Raw genomic sequence first — 16,857 nt, 5'->3', positions numbered from 1 at the left:
TTTTGTCATGCTGTATACCAGCGTAGTACACGTAGTTTGTTGGAGTAGAGTATCAGAGTGGAGTAGGGAGAGTACAGTGTTGCAGAACTGAGTAGAGGGGAGGAGAGTTCAGTGGCAGTGTGTGTTGTGGAGTGTCGTGGTGTGGAATGGGGTGGAATAGGGTGCTGTGGACTGAGGTGGTGGGATGGATTGGATTGAGTGGGGTAGGGTGGACTGCAGTGGGGTTGAATGGCCTGGATTGAAATGGGGTGAGGTGACTTGGAGTGGGGTTGATTAGATTGGTTTAGAGTGGGTGGAGTGGATTGAAAGAACTGTGGTGGGGTGGATTAGGAGTATGGTGGTTTGGAGGGGGTGGATTAGAGTTGGGTGGAATAGAGTGGAATGGGTCAGGGTGGATTGGACTGGAATGGAGAGGGTCCATTGGTGTGGGGTGTACTTAGCTGGAGTGGGGTGGATTGGACTGGGGTGGAGTGGAGAGGATTGGGGTAGGTAGGCGTGGGGGTGGATAGGAATGGGGTGTAATGGAATGGGACAGAATGTGGTGGACTGGATGAGACATTAGATTCGAGTTGGGTAGATTAAGATGGGGTGGGTTTGGGTGGGAGTGGACTGCAGTGAGGTGGGTGGAATTGATTGGGGTGGGGTGGATTGCAGTGGACTGCATTGAGGTGGGGTGGACTGGAGATGGGGTGTAACGGTTGGAGTGGGGTGGATCGGGCTAGACTAGAGTAGGGTGAAAGAGTGGGGTAGGAAGGAGTGGGGTGGAACTAGAGTGGGATGAACTGGAGTGGGGTGGATTGGATTGCATGGGGTGGATTAGAGTGGAATAGATTGGACTGAGATGAGATGGATTGGACTGAGGTGAACTGGACAGGGGTGGGGTGAATTAGGTTGAGATGGACTGGATTGGGGTGGATTGAGGTGGGGTGGAGTGGACTAGGTGGACTGGAGTGGGGCAGATTGTGTTGGATTGAAGTGGGGCAAATTGTTTTAGATTGGAGCGCTGCAGATTGTTTTGGATTACAGTGGGGCTGATGGTTTTGGATTAGAGAGGAGCAGATTGGAGAGCGATGGACTGGAGTAGTGCAGATTGCTTTGGATTAGAGTGGGGGAGATTGGAGAGGGATGGACTGGAGTAGTGCAGATTGTTTTGGATTAGAGTGGGGGAGATTGGAGAGGGATGGACTGGAGTGCGGAGATTGTTATGGACTGGAGCGCAGCAGATTGGAGTGGGCAAATTGTTTTGGATTGGAGCAGAATGGAATGGGCAGATTGTTTTAGACTTGAGTGGGGAAGATTGGAGAGGGATGGCTTGGAGTGTGGCTGATTGTTTTGGATTGGAGTGGAGAAGATTAGAGTGTGGAGGCTGTTTTGGATTGGAGTGGGGCTGACTGGAGTGGGGCTAATTGTTTTGGATTAGAGTGGAGCAGATTGGCATGCAGAGGATTGGATTGTGGAGATAGTTTTGGACTGGAGTGGGCAGACTGCTGTGGAGTGGGGCAGACTGCTGTGGATTGGAGTGGGGCAGACTGGAGTGGGGGAGGGGGATTGGAGTGGGGCGGATTGGAGTGGGGCAGACTGGAGTGGGGGAGGGGAACTGGAGTGGGGGGAATTGGAGTGGGGGGATTGAAGTGGGGTAGATTGGGGTGAGTGGTTTGTATTGGAGTAGGGTGGATTGGATTGAGTAGGGTGGACTGAACCATGAGGCTGCATTCAGCCTGCAAGCTTTTACTTTGCAGTGCCCAAAAGTCTTTTTCTAGCAACTTTAATAAGGATATAAGCAGTAAAAATCTTTGCAGAACATGCATAATAAAGGCAAATATAAGCCAACCGGAAATATTGATGTGTGGGTCATGTGCCACAAAGGTAATGTTTATAACTGTATTTCCCATCTTTTGATTAAGTGGTGTGTACTGATGGTCTTACTAATCTTTACTGCAGTTCAGACACTTAATGTTGCAATGATTGTCTTCGTAAACTCCTTCTCCAGAAAAGGCGGTTACGGCCCCTGTAGACTGAAAACAAATGGCAGTCAGAGGGTCCTTTCGTCCAAGGGATAGCAATTGTAAGGCAAAGAGTGGCTCAAGTACTAAACTTGGTCAAACGCATGCTATACTTTGCCTTCTCAAGCCCTATGAAAAGCCTGTAATCCACCTTCTCTAAACTTGTCCATTGGACGCATTAGAAGACAGCTTCACACTTATCCATTTTATTTAGGTACTCCCCTTCCTTGGAAGGATGAGGAGAGGAAACAGGCCAATTTTGAAAGTGAAAAAAACAGTGTCAATGAAGGTAATCCCAGCACGTTGCACAAGAGTGCTTGGGTAGAAAACAGTAAATGGCCGTCAAACCCACTGTACTTTCAACTCCCTGACCTTAAAGGCCAAAGAAATCACCACTAGGAATATGCAGTTCTTGTGTCAGAAGATGAATGGGGCAACCACATAATGCTATGAGAAAAGTAAGAACTAAGCTTAAGTCCTATTACAGATCAACAAAGGGCGTGAGCAGAAACCTTAAAATAAACCTTTCAAGAAACATGCCACCACAGACGAGCCAAGATATACTTGGGGTGCATGGAGGTTCATATTTTGGTTTTCAAGTAAATACAAGGACACAAAACATTGTGCACGTTTACTTTGCATCATAATAGATACGGATGTACACTTCAGAAATGTAGGTGTGTGGAAGGATACTACTGGATCCAAAAGGGTGCCTTATGTAAGCATGTTGTTTATTATCATGTTGTTTATTACGGTAATAACAGTTTTAAAAAAAACTGTTGCAGCCTGACGACAGGTTTCACACAAGACCTGGTAACTTGGCAGCTCTGCATTAAAGTGTCAGAATAAAGCTAAACTGACTTGGTGCAGAGTCAGTCACATATCGGAATTATTACTGGCAGGACTGAAGAATTCAGCCACATAGCGGGATCACTTGTAAAAGACAGGTAGGCAAAGATTTGAGGCACCACAAACAAAGCACCAGAAGGATGCAGACTGCTCATTTACCTGTTTATTTTGGTGATGCTGATATTGCCCCAGTTTATAAAAGTGACCATCTCTCCTTCAGATATGGTCTCTGCATCTGCACCCTCAATAAGAACTCTGGGCCCATACCACACTGGTTTGGTACCAACATCTGCATTCTGCCAAAGCAAAACAAATATGTAAATAAGAAATGGGGCAAGGAGGAGTACAAAAAACAGGCACTTGAACCATGTCCTCCAAGTAAATGTCACATTATCCCTTAACTACTGAAGGCTCACAGCACATATTTCATGCAAGCATGATTACAGCATATTGAAAAAAACACAACTTTTCATAAAATCAAGTAGCACAGGAATGTGTCCTGAAAGGTAATAAACGTTATTAAAAAAGATAGTCACTTCTTTATTATAGGTGTTCCAATTACATGACCTCACATTAGAAATGGCTGCCATGCTTAATGTGTCAAAGACTGCGCCAAGCGTGGTTCCAGTGACACCAGGGAGCACTTCCCTATCCCTCCCTTATGCACAACACCTCCCCTGAATGAATCTTCTGGAAAATGTATCCACTGGATTCTTCACTACCACCAGTCAATAGTCACTGTATGCTTAAAAAGTAACTACATGGATGTATGGTGCACTTTTCTGACTCAAAATAGCAGGTGATTACTCTTTCACAATCAATCCATTACCAATAGATTAAAACATTCTAAAAAAAACAACCAAGGAAATAGAAAAAAACCCTAAGCCATCGTGGGATAAAGGCTTCAAGATTGCTTAATACATACAGTCTTTATAAAATTGAAAAATCTGCGACATTTCTGAGCCTGTACACCAAGGTGCCTTGCAGAGTTCCCATACTAGATTGCTAACTGAGAAGCATGTAATTTTCTTTAAAGAACCCATGATATGGTTTTCAGACAAAAGATGTGTTCGGTAGAAAGCAGCACACCACCCCGGTGGGATCTGAAAAACACCTACTCAGAATCTGAAAATCACAAAGTTTCCAGCCACTGTGCACAAATACCTACTCTAATACACAATCATCTTACCTAGTAAAGAGAAATTTCACCCCTCTTCTGTATTCTGTAATTTCAGTCCCGCCGGGTGCATCTTCTAAACTTGATTACAGTATACGTACCTTTGATGCGAGCAGCATCACTGTTATACTACCTGGTATCGAAGCTTTTCACACACTTCACAGAAATGCTAATCTAGTCAAAATAGATTTGCTGAAGAGCATTTGACTACTGATTTAGGACACCTCAAAGACTGTAAAGCATTATAAAATATAATTTAATCTATAAAAGTAAGCAATTATATCATTTTAATGGTTTGCTACTGCACAAGCAAACTCTTCTTCTTCCATGAGAGATGCCCATCTTGTTCTCAACACAACTGAAAAATACAAGACCTTTGGATGCTTGGCCACTTTCTTCATCTCCTCTTGAGCTTCCGGGATGTTCACAACAATGACATCGTCTTGCAGTAAAGCTGTGAAGCGCGGCGCCACAGGGTCTATCACCTGAGAGAAGCAAGCACAGGAGGCGCATCCACATGTGCCATATGAGAAAGTGGGAAACAAACCATCTACCAACCACAATGGAAAACATTTTTTTAACTAGTAATTAGTGTTTTACGTTGCTGCATTTGCCACGTGGGTAGCTAGGGCACAAGTTTGCATTCCAGCAGGGTCAACTTTTATTCCCAACAGGGCCAACTCAGCGGTGATCCTTCACAGGACAACTGAGTGGCTCCTATTACACTCATTAACACTTGCTATTACAGTGCATAAAATGGCAAAAGAGAAGTGTGAAGCACTTTATAAAATGTAAGTTACCATCCTACAGAAAGGCTGCAGGCATTTGGTAAAAGAACTCCAGCAACTGAAAGAAATGTTCTGCCTTGGAAACACCGACTCAGGCATTACCCGAGAGCTAGTTAAAATATCACTCATGAAATGCACATAAACGAGTATTTTCAAGAAGGTGAAATACTAGGATCCTAGTAAACTGTTACACAATGTGATCCTGTATTATTCCTTTTAGGATAAGTATGGTTTTGGAACTTTGGTAATATTAATTTTTCCCTACTCTTCCTAATGGATTGGAGAACACTTCCATGTGACTATGAAAGACATACTACAAGGTCGTAAATCTGCACAGAGTGTAGTTCAGGGTCTTATTATACAGGAAAGCCCCAAGTGGGGGAATCATTCATCTTTTCAGCACATAATGTAACTTAGAAAAAAGTGATACATGCCATCATGTTGTGTGCTTTCATGTACATGGGAAGCAAAGCAAGGCTTTGTGTGGAGAGGGAACCTGTGCTGTGTCGAACCAGAAAGTGCATTGCTGAAGGGTCTTGAAACTATCTTCATTTGAAATAATGACTAAGCAGTTAAGTATAGAAATAAATGGCCTGAATCCTCATGAGATGCAATTACTTAAACTTTAAGGAGGGCAGCTGAACACAGAATGGACCGGTAATTATTCTAAAAGATTAAATCAGACCACTGAAAGATTTGTGGTAAGAGATGCAACGAAAAAAAACTGTGTTGGTTACCTGTGTGATATAGGGCAAGAGAGCAACAGCACACAGTAACCCAACTCCGTTGCCTATTTGACCAGCAGAGGCTAAGACGAGGGGGCTCTATTGAGTAAAATGACCAATCAGTTATTACGAATGTCCGCTGGCCCTTTAATTTTGTAAATGGCAAGATGTAGTAAGTTCTGACCTTTTCACTGGAGGGCTTCTGTCTGTCTGCCACAGCATGAACACAAATTAGAACTAAAGGTCACATGACCATTTTTGGGTATCATTCATAGAAGGGGTTCGATAATCAGCACGGAATTACCAACTACATAGATCACGATCATCTTATCACTTGGGACCCAAAAGCGCTAGGAAGTACTTTTAATCACACCGCTAATAAACTTGATTCCTGTTGTACACATCCACTGTTTTGTCGCCGAGTTTGTACTGGCTCATCCATTCTGAATACTGTTTACCCATGTGCTAATGTCAGAGGGGTTCCTTATGGTGTGAGCCTGCAACTGAGCTCTCCGAGGGTAAAGGTACTACTAGTATAAGAATAACCATTTAGATCCTGAAACTACATGGGAGGTAGAAACACTTGAAGAGCAGTCAAAGAGGTGAGCTGGTTCCACTGTAATCACATGAAGCAGTCAGAGATACTCGTTACTGATAAGTGGAGGTACTAAGCAACTATCCTCAAATAGTGCAAAAGTACAGAGTATCTGTACAGGGTTTATGGTTTAAAACAATTTTTGTATAAAGTACAGTGGGCTTCCTTCCTTGCCATTCATCTCTTTTCGTTGACATGTTCGTTGAAAAGACAAGGGTTTCTCTCTGAGAAAATGCTTTCCGGGATCGTCGGGCTCTATGTCAAAGGCACCCAATGAAAAACAAAAACATTAAGGTAAGAGTGCATGCCCAAGAACCATCAATCCCAGAAAAGATGAACATTAAAAGATTTCTAAACCACTAATGTTTAGTTGGACACAGAAAAACCACAGAAAAAAGAGGGTCTGTGATTTTTAGATACCTGATAAACCTGTTCAAACGTACAGACTCAGTCATTATATCATTGTCTTAAGTCCTGTTCTATATCTTTCAGTGGCAAAATAAGCTGAAAAGTCTTTGGTCGTTGAAGCCATTGTCAATAATTGCCTGTTGGGTTAATTTATCGGAGACCAGAAGGCATATACTGGACTTACACTGAATTAATGTATTTTGCTAGGCTAATATTAAGGAAGGGAGAAAAATTACAGCCCCAATTGGACATTTTATCTCACACTAAAAAAGCAAGGAACCTCAATGCAGCAACGTAAAGAATCACTAACAATATTTAACATACTGAACAACAAAGTACACAAGATGCATGCCAGACAAGCAGCTACCACTAAACATTGATCGCTCTAGGACCTAGTGTTTGCAACAAGCAGGAAAACAAAGGCAGGGCAATTGCAAGACACAATCACAATACTACTCATTAGCACCCAGAAAGGGTACTTGTTCCATGGAGATGCTGTCCTTAAGCAACTATGTCAATATGCAGTATTCCTGATTTGACACTCATGTAAGGAACATTAAAGAGGTCTAATTAGTAAGCAAAGGGCACAAAGGATTTCAAATGCAGGATTACTAAGGGTAGCAGGTTTATGGGCAGCAGGAAATAAATGTCCTATCACCAGACATGGGTATGAAGGTCTATTTTGGCTGTCAAGTACGGGATTTCTAGTTTATATCACTGTACCCCCAAAACTAGAACAGAACGCTGCAGCATTTTCTTGTCTCTAAAGAGGAATAATGCATTTTAAATAAGTCATGTTGCTCAAGCAAAAAAGACTGCGATACAAAGCTGCAAAATTGATGGTGTAAGCTACAATAAAGTAGACTTACGTAACTTAGATCTATGTGCTAAGGCAAAAATAAAAAATATTAATACCTTTTTACAGATAGCTCGCAGCTTGAAAGCAGAAAAATGAAATGCAGAGTTTTCATATCAAATTTAAAGCAGACAAAGTTATTTTCCACAAGTTATTTTTCCATTGGGCAAATCAATAAAATTAGTTATCAGTCACATTACAAAAATGCTCATTCCATTTTCCTGAAAATTTGCCAAATGATGCAATATTCTGCCATGACTATTTCAGACCACAAGCACTGAAGTACTACCAACATTCACATGTACATATAAATCCCACCCCAAAGAAGACAGCCGCCGCCGAAAGAGGCAAATACCTTCTTGTTAAATGACCAGATCTTATCCCATTCCATGTTGACAACGGACCGGGAAGAGCCCTGAAAACAAACAAGATTTGGTAAAGACAACATAGCTAATGTATATGTGCATATGTATTGCTACTTTCTTGGGTATTACTTACAGAGTTACCCCTCTTTAAAACAAATTAAGGTTCAAGGATCATGATAATACAATATGGTAAAATTGAAACGCTGGTATTAAAACTTTTGCCTTATGAATCCAACGCTGACTATGTCGATCGATCAATCAATCAGTGTTTGTTAAGCGCAACTACTCACCCGTGAGGGTCTCAAAGCATGGGGGGATGGTTCTTCAAATAGCCACGTCTTCAGCTCTTTTGTGAAGTTGGGGAGGGGTGTAGTCTGTCTGAGGTGGGGAGGTAGGGAGTTCCAGGCTTTGGTGGCGAGGTAGGAGAATGAGCGTCCCCCCTGCTTTTCTGATGCAGGGTATTTCGGCGAGAGAGAACTGGGCTGAGCGTAGGGTCCTTTGGGGTACGTGGAAATTGAGTCGCCTGTTCAGGTAGGCTGGTCCGGTGTCGTGGAAGGCTTTGTGTGCACGAGTGAGGATCTTGAAGGTGATTCTTTTCTCTATGGGGAGCCAGTGTAGTGTGAGCAGGTGCTGAGAGATGTGACAGTGTTGAGGTAGGTCGAGGACGTTCTGGATGTTCTTACTCGTTGTAAGGAAATGCCTCCTTGGCATGGTTACCCCCTGGCTTTTTGCCTTTGCTGATGCTATGTTTTGAATTGAAAGTGTGCTGAGGCCTGCTAACCAGGCCCCAGCACCAGTGTTCTTTCCCTAACCTGTACTTTTGATTCCACAATTGGCACACCCTGGCATCCAGATAAGTCCCTTGTAACTGGTACCTCTGGTACCAAGGGCCCTGATGCCAGGGAAGGTCTCTAAGGGCTGCAGCATGTATTATGCCACCCTAGAGACCCCTCACCCAGCACAGACACACTGCTTACCAGCTTGTGTGTGCTAGTGAGAACAAAATGAGTAAGTCGACATGGCACTCCCCTCAGGGTGCCATGCCAGCCTCTCACTGCCTATGCAGTATAGGTAAGACACCCCTCTAGCAGGCCTTACAGCCCTAAGGCAGGGTGCACTATACCATAGGTGAGGGTACCAGTGCATGAGCACTGTGCCCCTACAGTGTCTAAGCAAAACCTTAGACATTGTAAGTGCAGGGTAGCCATAAGAGTATATGGTCTGAGAGTCTGTTTTACACGAACTCCACAGCACCATAATGGCTACACTGAAAACTGGGAAGTTTGGTATCAAACTTCTCAGCACAATAAATGCACACTGATGCCAGTGTACATTTGATTGTAAAATACACCACAGAGGGCACCTTAGAGGTGCCCCCTGAAACTTAACCGACTATCTGTGTAGGCTGACTGGTTCCAGCAGCCTGCCACACTAGAGACATGTTGCTGGCCCCATGGGGAGAGTGCCTTTGTCACTCTGAGGCCAGTAACAAAGCCTGCACTGGGTGGAGATGCTAACACCTCCCCCAGGCAGGAGCTGTAACACCTGGCGGTGAGCCCCAAAGGCTCACCCCTTTGTCACAGCACCGCAGGACACTCCAGCTAGTGGAGTTGCCCGCCCCCTCCGGCCCCGGCCCCCACTTTTGGCGGCAAGGCCGGAGAAAATAATGAGAATAACAAGGAGTCGTCACTGGCCAGTCAGGACAGCCCCTAAGGTGTCCTGAGCTGAGGTGACTAACTTTTAGAAATCCTCCATCTTGCAGATGGAGGATTCCCCCAATAGGATTAGGGATGTGACCCCCTCCCCTTGGGAGGAGGCACAAAGAGGGTGTACTCACCCTCAGGGCTAGTAGCCATTGGCTACTAACCCCCCAGACCTAAACACGCCCTTAAATTTTGTATTTAAGGGCTCTCCCTGAACCTAGAAATCAGATTCCTGCAACAACAACAAGAAGGACTGCCTAGCGGAAAACCCCTGCAGAGGAAGACCAGAAGACAACAACTGCCTTGGCTCCAGAAACTCACCGGCCTGTCTCCTGCCTTCCAAAGAACTCTGCTCCAGGGACGCCTTCAAAAGAGACCAGCGACCTCTGAATCCTCTGAGGACTGCCCTGCTTCGACGACGACAAGAAACTCCCGAGGACAGCGGACCTGCTCCAAAAAGACTGCAACTTTATCCAAAGGAGCAGCTTTAAAGAACCCTGCAATCTCCCCGCAAGAAGCGTGAGACTTGCAACACTGCACCCGGCGACCCCGACTCGGCTGGTGGAGAACCAACACCTCAGGGAGGACCCCCGGACTACTCTACGACTGAGTACCAAAACCTGTCCCCCCTGACCCCCCACAGCGCCGCCTGCAGAGGGAATCCCGAGGCTTCCCCTGACAGCGACTCTCTGAAACCTAAGTCCCGACGCCTGGAAAAGACCCTGCACCCGCAGCCCCCAGGACCTAAAGGACCGGACTTTCACTGCAGAAGTGACCCCCAGGAGTCCCTCTCCCTTGCCCAAGTGGAGGTTTCCCCGAGGAAGCCCCCCTTGCCTGCCTGCAGCGCTGAAGAGATCCCTTGATCTCTCATTGACTTCCATTGCGAACCCGACGCTTGTTCTAACACTGCACCCGGCCGCCCCCGCGCCGCTGAGGGTGAAATTTCTGTGTGGGCTTGTGTCCCCCCCGGTGCCCTACAAAACCCCCCTGGTCTGCCCTCCGAAGACGCGGGTACTTACCTGCTGGCAGACTGGAACCGGGGCACCCCCTTCTCTCCATTGAAGCCTATGCGTTTTGGGCACCACTTTGAACTCTGCACCTGACCGGCCCTGAGCTGCTGGTGTGGTAACTTTGGGGTTGCTCTGAACCCCCAACGGTGGGCTACCTTGGACCAAGAACTGAACCCTGTAAGTGTCTTACTTACCTGGTAAAACTAACAAAAACTTACCTCCCCCAGGAACTGTGAAAATTGCAATTTGTGAATAACTTGAAAAGTATACATGCAATTGAAATGATTCAAAGTTCCTAATGTACTTACCTGCAATACCTTTCAAACAAGATATTACATGTTAAATTTGAACCTGTGGTTCTTAAAATAAACTAAGAAAATATATTTTTCTATAACAAAACCTATTGGCTGGATTTGTCTCTGAGTGTGTGTACCTCATTTATTGTCTATGTGTATGTACAACAAATGCTTAACACTACTCCTTGGATAAGCCTACTGCTCGACCACACTACCACAAAATAGAGCATTAGTATTATCTCTTTTTACCACTATTTTACCCCTAAGGGGAACCCTTGGACTCTGTGCATGCTATTCCTTACTTTGAAATAGCACATACAGAGCCAACTTCCTACACTCGTTTAGTTCTGCTGGAGAGGAAAGATCAGATCCAGTCAAGGGCCTTTTCTCTGATGCCGAACTCGTGAAGCCTGTGTATCAGAGTGTGGTGGGAGACTGTGTGGAAGGCCGCAGAGAGGTTGAGCAGGATGAGGGCCACAGTCTCTCCATTGCCCAGCAGGGAGCAGATGTCATCCGTTGTGGCTAGGAGGGCTATTTCAGTGCTGTGGTTTTTTCTGAAGCCAGATTGGGAGGCGTCGAGGATGTTGTGGTCTTCGATGAAAGTGGCAAGTTGTCTGTTGATGGCTTTCTTGATGACTTTCGCTGAAAAAGGGAGCAGGGAGATGTTGCTGTTGAGTGCGTGTAAGGATATTCTTTCTTGTATTGCTTTCTTTCTGGTGCTTTTGATAAGATGGTGGTGTGCTGCGATGACGGCTCTGAATTGATTTGGTGTTTCTCCAGATTTGTTTGAGGAGCCTACATGTGCGGCTGGATTCTCAGAGTTCTGCGGTGAACCAGCTGGCTTTCTTGGCGTGGGTGCTGTTCTTTTTGAGGGGGGCTATGGTGTTAGCGCAGTCGGCGGTCCATTTGTGAAAGGTGTGGGCTACAATGTTCGGGTCGTCGTCGTGTGAGATGGAGGGGGGGCGGAGTTGGCAGTGAGCTGGTGATTCTTGCCCAGCTTCTACAAGATGGTTGGTGTTTGGGTCTGAGGATGGTGGGTGCGTTGCAGGTGGAATGGATGCAGCAATGGTCTGTCCATGGAAGTTCGGAGGCATGGCTGAAGGTGACTGAGGTTCCTGTTCCTGTTGTGAAGATGAGGTCGAGGGTGTGTCCTGCTGAACGCGTTGGTTCCATCACGATCTGTCGGAGCCCTATGTTGGGGAGGTTGTCTAGGAGGGATGTGGTGTTGGTGGTCTTGGAAGTTGAGGTCTCCCAGCAGGGTGTAGTTGGAGGCTGCGATGGCTGGTGCGGTGATACGGTCGGTGATGGAGTCGGAGAAAGCTGCGCAGGGCACAGGTGGGTGGTAGATGAGTGTTCCCCTGAGGGTGGATGTTGGACTTATCTGAAATTTGAAGTGAAGGTGTTCCATCAGGCTAGTTCGGTCTTTGGGGTGTGTAATCAGTCGGATGTTAGACTTGTGAACAATGACGATTCTCTCCCCCCTGGCGTGGCTGGTGTGATCTTTCTGGGTGCTCTTGTATCCTTGGGGAATGGTGATGGCAATGTCCAGGCCAGAAGTGGTGTTGCTTCAGGTTTCGGTGAGGAATGCGACATCCGGGGTGGTGCTGTCAAGCAGGTCCCAGATTTCAGTAGCGTGTTTAAGGAGGATGCATTTCAGGTTCTTCAGTGTGGGTGTGTTGTGGGTGGGTTGTACCAGGTCGAAGGTCTTGGTGGTGGTGGTGTAGGATTGGCAGCAGCTGAAGGGTCCATATATGTCAGCGGGTGATGAGGGCTTGCAGTTGTTGCGTCCTGGGTTGAGTGCGTGGAGTGCTGCTGGCATGTAGAGGTGGCGGGTGGGAGGTCCAGGGGTCCTGGTCGGGCACAGACGGGCTTGCCTTTGGTGTGCCAGTGGCCGCCATTAAGTAGGGAGAGAGGGGAGGAGAGGACAGCTGGGAGGCGGGAGTTGGAAAAACGGCAAGAAAAAGAGGGGCGGGCCACGGGGCAGAAGCGGCAGGGAGAGTGAAATTGGAAAAAAGCGTGAAAGAATTCGAGAAAAATAGGAAGAAAAAAAAGAGTAAAAGGCACAGAAAAAGAGGAATAAGAAAAACAAAAAAAGCACAAAAAGTGCAACAGCAAGCAGAAAAGCACGAAAGGGAGAAGACAGAGAAAAAGAGGTTGAGGGCTGGTGGGCAGCCTAGCAGAAGAGCAAAGCTCTCCCACTAGACACCAGGGATGAGGCGCAGGCAGGAGGGCGTTGAACTTCTGACTAGAGTCAGAGTTCTACAGACACAGCGGCACTTACTGGAGGAGCTATACGGAGGCAGAGCATTTCACTGAATCGGTCAGTTGGGTTGCTCTTCCTACCGTGCAGCGGATGCCATTAAGTAGGGGGGGGGGGTACAGGACAGCTGGGCTGGAGAAGGAAAAACAGTGCAAAAAATAAAAGGGGGGCAGGGCCACGGGGCAACAGTGGCGGGGAGAGGGAAGAGTGAAAGTTGGGAAAAAGCGTGAAAGAGAGAAATTAGAAAGAATGCAAGAAAAATAGGAAAAGGAGAGTAAAAAGCACAGAAAAAGAGGAATAAGAGAAAAAAAAAAAAAGAACAGAAAGCGCAAGGGCACAATACAGCAAGCAGAAAAGCACGAAAGGAAGACAGCTGAGGGCAGGTGGGCAGCCTAGCAGAAGAGCAAAGTTCTCCCACTAGACACCAGGGACGAGGCGTAGGCAGGAGACTGCGGGTGGAGGAGGACCTCGAACTTCTGACTGGGGTCAAAGTTCAACAGACATGGGCTGCACTTACTGGAGGAGCTACACGGAGGCAGAGCAGTTCACTGAACAGGTCATGTAATTACTAGATTGCATCTTTTCTATTACCTGAATTTAAAACTATGAGAGTCAGGATTTATGGGATTGGTATTGCAATAGTTTGAACAGAACTTGAATTCTTTGGGGGGAAAAAATGTTTTATGTACCTGACAAGTAAGATTGTTAAAAAGGCACTGGCTAATTGAATGGCTGGGAGTGAAATTAAATTCACATAAAACACTGACCAATTGAAGTGACAAGAAAGTCAGACTGAACTTAACTGTTAATATTTTTTATTGCGCAGGAAAGCACACTGGTTAGAAATGACCACTTTGCACATTTAGCTATAAAGGACGACTAAAGGGATCATGAAAAACCTTCTAAGGTGTGGGCCTGGATTTTGAGGTGAAAACATTTGCAGTATTTTAAGACATTACCTGAAATATCCCAGTCCCTAATGATCCTTTCTGCTGTGTTCTGCAAGGGGATTGTATTTCAATGTTATACAAAAGAATAGTTATCTGAAGTTAGTCCTACGCATCCCTTTCTTATGGTCTTATCAGTATTACTCCGGACTGGTTTACAGATCTTAATAGGGGAGGGACTGCATTTTTTGCTTATTTTTTTTCCCTTCTTATTGCACTAAAGTACTGTATTTTTATCTCTCAAATTGTGCCTTAGGCTACTTGTTTTAATCAGTTTTCCCGCACTTGAACATAGGGTCCATTTCCTTATTTACAGCCAGACATGCTGTGATCCACTACTTGCTTCTGTGGAGATAGCATGCCCTTGTTGGCTGCCATTTTTTCTCTACGTTGACAACTAGGTGTCATTTGGAGTTGGCTGTGCAAACGAGTTCTTAGGTACCCCTTTTTGCCCTACTTAAAGTAAGCTGGTGACCCTGTCCAAGATTTCTCCTACGTGGCCCTTTCTTATCCATATTACTTCAGATCTGTTTAAAGATTAACAGGTGAGTGTGCATTTGGTGTGTCATTTTTCCCTTTTATTGTATTAAAGTACAATATTGTTAGCTCTTAAATTGTGCCTCAAGCTACCAGTGGTAGTCTATTGCACTTGCATACTTCACTTTAGGCCAGGCAAATGAAGTTGAGGTCTTGCAATTATTCTAAAGAGATTTTCAATGCAGATCTTTTCAGCTTAATTTAAGGGGAGCAGAAAGCCTGGAATTTTTAATTTCCCATCCCTCAACGACCTCCTTTTCGGGTGTCCTGATATATTCCCCCTCCACCCTCCAACAAGCAGGCCTGTGAATTTAGGCCTTCTGGGATGAAGCAGTTTACCCTTTGATTTTAAGATACTCTAACTTGACTATGCTAGGTGATTTGAACTTGCACCTATACGTAGCCACTGAAGCAGGCCTTGCTCTGGTTGAATTATGTAATGTCTTTAATATGCAACAACTCATCACTCACGCCATACATTGGGCAGGCCGCAGGACCTCATTTTTTTAAATCTCCCTCTCCTTACTAACTGCTGCCGCCAAAACCTTAGCCCCTATCCTTAATCAATTTAATACCTTGCTCGAGTCAGCTGTAGTTCCTTCTTGCTGGAAAAGGGACAAAGTTACACATTTCTTTTGTTTTTGTTTTTTAAACACATCTGTCAGCCGTTTAATTTTATCTAATCTCACTTTCCTTCTGGCTTCCTTCTTCACCTGCAATGTGGGAAACTTTAGTCAACACTCAGCTAGCCATTTATTTGGAAGATCACGATTTGCTGCATTGTAATCAGCCAGGCTTCTGCCCACAGCATAGTACCAAAACAGCACTTCTTGAGGTGACAGAGAAAGTTTACCCTGGATGAGGGCAGAAGGGCTGCCTTGCTTCTGCTGGATTTCTCAGCAGCATTCATGCCATTTCCAATGCGGTCTTCTCCAGCTTATGTCTGAATTAGGAATCAGAGGCACGGCTTAAGGGTGGTTAAAATCTTTTTTGGAGGGGGGAGCACAATAATTCTGTCTTGCCATACAGTTGTTCTAGCAAGCAGCTACCTTTTAGGGTGCCACAGGGCTATTTTCCCAGCCCTACGTTATTTAATACCTATATGCCCCTCTTAGCTAAACTCATTGAATCTTATGGATTGATGAGTCTCTCTTATGTTGACAATACTCTTATACCACCTCCGTGGACCCAGCTATAAACTCAACACATGTTCTATGCTGTCTTGCATTGGGTGCAAATAAGCTATCTGCAATGCAACACTGACACTACGCCCGCAGGCACCTCAAGGCATTGATTGGTTGGTGGGGTCTGCTATCTCTAGACATCCGAAGATCATGCAACATAGGTGGTGAGTCTACGGCCTCCTCTGGGTCCTGCTGGTCTTCTATCCAAATTGGGAGACTGAAGGCCCTTGCTCCTACTACTGGACTGGCTCTCCTGTGCACTGCAACTGTTGCATTTTCCAAGGCTTAGTGACTCTTCCTCAGGGAGATCTTCAGCCTTCAAGAAGCTCTGGTCCCCAGCACTCGGCAAACTGAAGATCAGCTCCTGTCTTGCAAGTCCTGCGATGTAGGACTTATGTTTTGCTGGTCTACTCAGTGTAACTCCCAGAGCCCAGCACCAGTGGGTCACTTGTAGGGCTCCATCGATTTCTGTTGGCATTCCTGTGTGCTGAGGGCAAGCTCTGACCTCTCCTTCTGGGTAGAGTCTCCTGGGCCTTTCTTGTCCCCACAACTTTCCAAACTTCTCTTCTGCTTCCATTTACACTTGCCAGTGCTTGTTGGTGACCTGGTCAGTCACTGACCCTCCTACAATCCGGCAACAGCAGATGGACAGCTTGTGCGTGACTCCTGGGAAATTAATCGACTTCTGGTCCCCACAGTTGGACTTGTTCTTTCACCAACTTGCAGGAACTTCATCTTCAGGAGGGTGGGCATTGCCATCGGCACCACCTGGGCAGCTCCTCTGTCCCCTTTCTCCACAGGTCCTGGATATCCAGAATCCGTCCCTGGGTTCCACTGGCCTGGTCCAAGGGTCGTGACAGCAGCTAGAAAATCAGAGGAGTTCATAGTCTTCTGAGAGTCCCTTCTCCCTTCTGAATCTGGGTCCACGGTGTAGGTACCCCTATCTCCTGGGTATCCTTGGGGTAGTGGCACCCTCCCTGCTGGTTTCCTCGCGTCCTCTGGGAAGGATCCTTAAATCCACAAACTCCAACCACTGCTTTCTGTGTTAGCCAATGTGACAAATGGGTGGATAACTGACTTATTACTGGGATCACATACTGTACTTACCTATGGTGTTTCTAACTGGCCCCACCATGTAGCTAACCACCTCACTT

At 45.9% G+C, this 16,857-nt stretch overlaps 1 protein-coding gene across 3 annotated transcripts in view; it reads right to left on the bottom strand.

The window, feature by feature from the left end:
* EPRS1 (glutamyl-prolyl-tRNA synthetase 1) overlaps positions 1 to 16,857 on the bottom strand; it is a 488,457-nt gene that overhangs the window by 376,513 nt on the left and 95,087 nt on the right. For all 3 annotated transcript variants that reach the window (XM_069233874.1, XM_069233875.1, XM_069233876.1), the window contains exons 12-14: positions 7,757 to 7,816; positions 4,404 to 4,514; positions 3,012 to 3,148 (exon numbers count right to left, since the gene is read on the bottom strand). In XM_069233874.1, the coding sequence (XP_069089975.1) occupies positions 3,012 to 3,148; positions 4,404 to 4,514; positions 7,757 to 7,816 (308 nt within the window). The remainder of the gene's footprint in view (positions 1 to 3,011; positions 3,149 to 4,403; positions 4,515 to 7,756; positions 7,817 to 16,857) is intronic.

Source organism: Pleurodeles waltl, chromosome 5 (assembly GCF_031143425.1).
Source record: "Pleurodeles waltl isolate 20211129_DDA chromosome 5, aPleWal1.hap1.20221129, whole genome shotgun sequence".
Taxonomy (NCBI): Eukaryota; Metazoa; Chordata; class Amphibia; order Caudata; family Salamandridae; genus Pleurodeles; species Pleurodeles waltl.
Note: the sequence above shows the minus strand (reverse complement) of the source record. Positions and strands in the feature narration are given on the sequence as shown.